Here is a 2,801-nt window from a genome sequence, read left to right as displayed (position 1 = left end):
GATATAGCTCGCTAGCAGCCTCGCACCGAGGACCTATCCACGTCATCATTTACCCAGAATGCTTTGTGTGTAAATAAAATGGCTCCGTCCGTGTAATATTTTTAAACTTTTTAGTTAAAAAATGATAAAAACTGAACATCCTACAGTATTTTTACAGTCTTTATTTTACAGTTAAAGCATGTTTATCATATAAAGTCTAATGTTATAAAGTGAAACCAAGATTTCTAGCAGAGGTCTGACAAAACCGAGCTAAAGGACCAAGAATCTGATCTAAATTTGTAGTCTGGAATTTTTGACCAAATAATATAACTCGAGTTTTACTTTGATCCAGATGAAGTTCTGTTCCATCCAAGATTTAACTTCAGTCAAACAGTCTGTCAATAGCTGAAGGGATTCATTTGTACCGTTTTGTAGCTTAAGGAGCATATAAATCTAGACGTCATCCACAAAGCAGTGAAAGGAAATATTGAATTTATGAAAAATCTGTCCAAGAGACAATAAATATAAGATAAATAAAATAGGACCTAAGATTGAACCTTGGGGAACGCCGTGTTTTAAAGGTTTAGCCCCAAAACAGCATTGGTCAAGATGAACGGCGAAAGTTGTTTGATAGTTTTGCCTTACAACAAGTGTTCTGCTTCTTTTAGCTTTAAATATTTCAGTTTAAACTTCTTCAGCAAAGTTATTCATTATATAAAAAATGCAATTTTTCTTGGTTTTATTGTTTCCTGTATGTATGTTAAAGAGACAAATGAATAAATTTGTCTTACGTGTGTTCTGTGTTGCCTTCAGGTACATCATGACCAGTGGCAGGACGATGGAATCGACTGAGAAGTTTTTCTCCCAGCACAACTACTTTGGTTTGGAGAAGAACAATGTGGTGTTCTTTCAGCAGGGCATGCTGCCAGCAATGGACTATGATGGCAAGATCATCCTAGAGAGCAAAGGGAAGCTCTCCATGGCTCCTGGTAGGCCCTCAGCAGCATCAGTGAGTTCAAAAGTCTCACTTAATTTGTTGTTTAAAACACTAATTTTGTTTTCCAGATGGTAATGGGGGTCTTTACAGATCACTTGGGAATCAGGGCATCTTGGACGACATGGAGCGAAGGGGAATCCAGCTCATTCATGTTTACTGTGTTGACAACATCCTGGTGAAAGTAGCTGATCCAGCTTTTGTTGGGTTTTGTGTGCAGAAGGGAGCAGACTGTGGAGCTAAGGTTGGTCCCTTTTATTTTTTCTCTTTCTGAGTTTTAACCAATAACAACACGAGGCTGAAGTGCTGCTCATCAACAAACACCAAGAATAACCACAAGCACTTTATGAACCTACCCTCAGTATTGGTCCATAGGCCAGAGGAAAAATTAGTATCAAAATAGGAACGAAAACATTTTATTTGTGTTTAGATACACCCAAAGTATTGAATAAAATATATAATGGCCATTTCAGTTTGGCAGTGTTGGACGCAATTTTTATTTTTTAAGAAGCATTAAATACAGAATAACATGGAATCCCAGTAATCTACTAAGAAATGCAGTAAAATTTGTTGAGAATGAAATAAAATAGTCAGAACCATGTGAAAAATAAATGTGTATGTTCTGAATAAAAATTCTGTAGCTTGTTTTCAGCCGATTACAATAAATATGGTAAAATGACTTAGGAAAGCCACAAACATTGTAAAACCTCCTTGTACACAGGTCACTGTGTGTTCCAACTGCTGCCATCAGGCAGGAGGTTCAGGAGAATTAAAACAAAGACAAACATTTAAAAATACCTTTTACCCCAAATACATCAGAGTYCTAATGCATGTTGAAAACAATGTGCAATGCAAAATAACCCATGTTTTAGTAATCATTGTGCAATATTAAAAACCCTTAAATTTGAAATGGTGTGTTTTGCTGTATATGTGTTTCTTACTACAACATAAGTCAGTGGTGTTCAATTAAAAGTCACTGAGTTGCAGTTACTAAAATTTCTTCCTTGTAAAGGGTTCAAACAAAAGTTTTTTGTGGTCTTGCCTGCCCATAGTTTCACATTTTCACTGTTGACAAACTGCTCTTTAGTAAGCAACTAGCAGGACATCATCTGCTAATAGTTCTGGTWTTCTGATTGCTGTTGAAGCTGATATAAGGGTTTATTTTTTTCATACATTTTGCATTTTTGTTTTCCATCAAATCTTGTCTCAGCAACAACATTTAAACATTATTTCACGATTGTCCTTTTACTAAATGTTTTATATGTTTCCCCAAAATCTGAGACTTTGAGTGAACCCAGGTCCTTCTCAAAATAATATCATATTGTAATAAAGTTCATTATTTTCTGTAATGTACTGATAAACATTAAACTTTCATATATTTTAGATTCATTGCACACCAACTGAAGTAGTTCAAGACTTTTATTGTTTTAAAATTGATGATTTTGGCAAAAAAGTAAAGAAAAACCAAAAATCCCTATCTCAAAAAATTAGCATATTTCATCCGACCAATAAAAGAAAAGTGTTTTTAATACAAAAAAAGGTCAACCTTCAAATAATTATGTTCAGTTCTGCACTCAATACTTGGTCAGGAATCCTTTTGCAGAAATGACTGCTTCAATGTGGCGTGGCATGGAGGCAATCAGCCTGTGGCACTGCTGAGGTGTTATGGAGGTCCAGGATGCTTCGATAGTGGCCTTAAGCTCATCCAGAGTGTTGGGTCTTAAGCTCATCCAGAGTGTTGGGTCTTAAGCTCATCCAGAGTGTTGGGTCTTAAGCTCATCCAGAGTGTTGGGTCTTAAGCTCATCCAGAGTGTTGGGTCTTAAGCTC

General features: G+C 36.0%; 1 protein-coding gene across 4 annotated transcripts in view; it reads left to right on the top strand.

Annotated features, from left to right (window-relative positions):
• uap1 (UDP-N-acetylglucosamine pyrophosphorylase 1) overlaps positions 1 to 2,801 on the top strand; it is a gene marked incomplete at its 5' end in the record, with an annotated part of 16,747 nt that overhangs the window by 2,459 nt on the left and 11,487 nt on the right. For all 4 annotated transcript variants that reach the window (XM_014032191.1, XM_014032189.1, XM_014032193.1 and 1 more), the window contains 2 exon segments: positions 793 to 968; positions 1,045 to 1,217. In XM_014032191.1, the coding sequence (XP_013887645.1) occupies positions 793 to 968; positions 1,045 to 1,217 (349 nt within the window).

Source organism: Austrofundulus limnaeus, unplaced genomic scaffold (genome assembly GCF_001266775.1).
Source record: "Austrofundulus limnaeus strain Quisiro unplaced genomic scaffold, Austrofundulus_limnaeus-1.0 Scaffold1392, whole genome shotgun sequence".
Classification (NCBI taxonomy): domain Eukaryota; kingdom Metazoa; phylum Chordata; class Actinopteri; order Cyprinodontiformes; family Rivulidae; genus Austrofundulus; species Austrofundulus limnaeus.
This window is presented reverse-complemented; position numbering and strand designations above follow the sequence as displayed.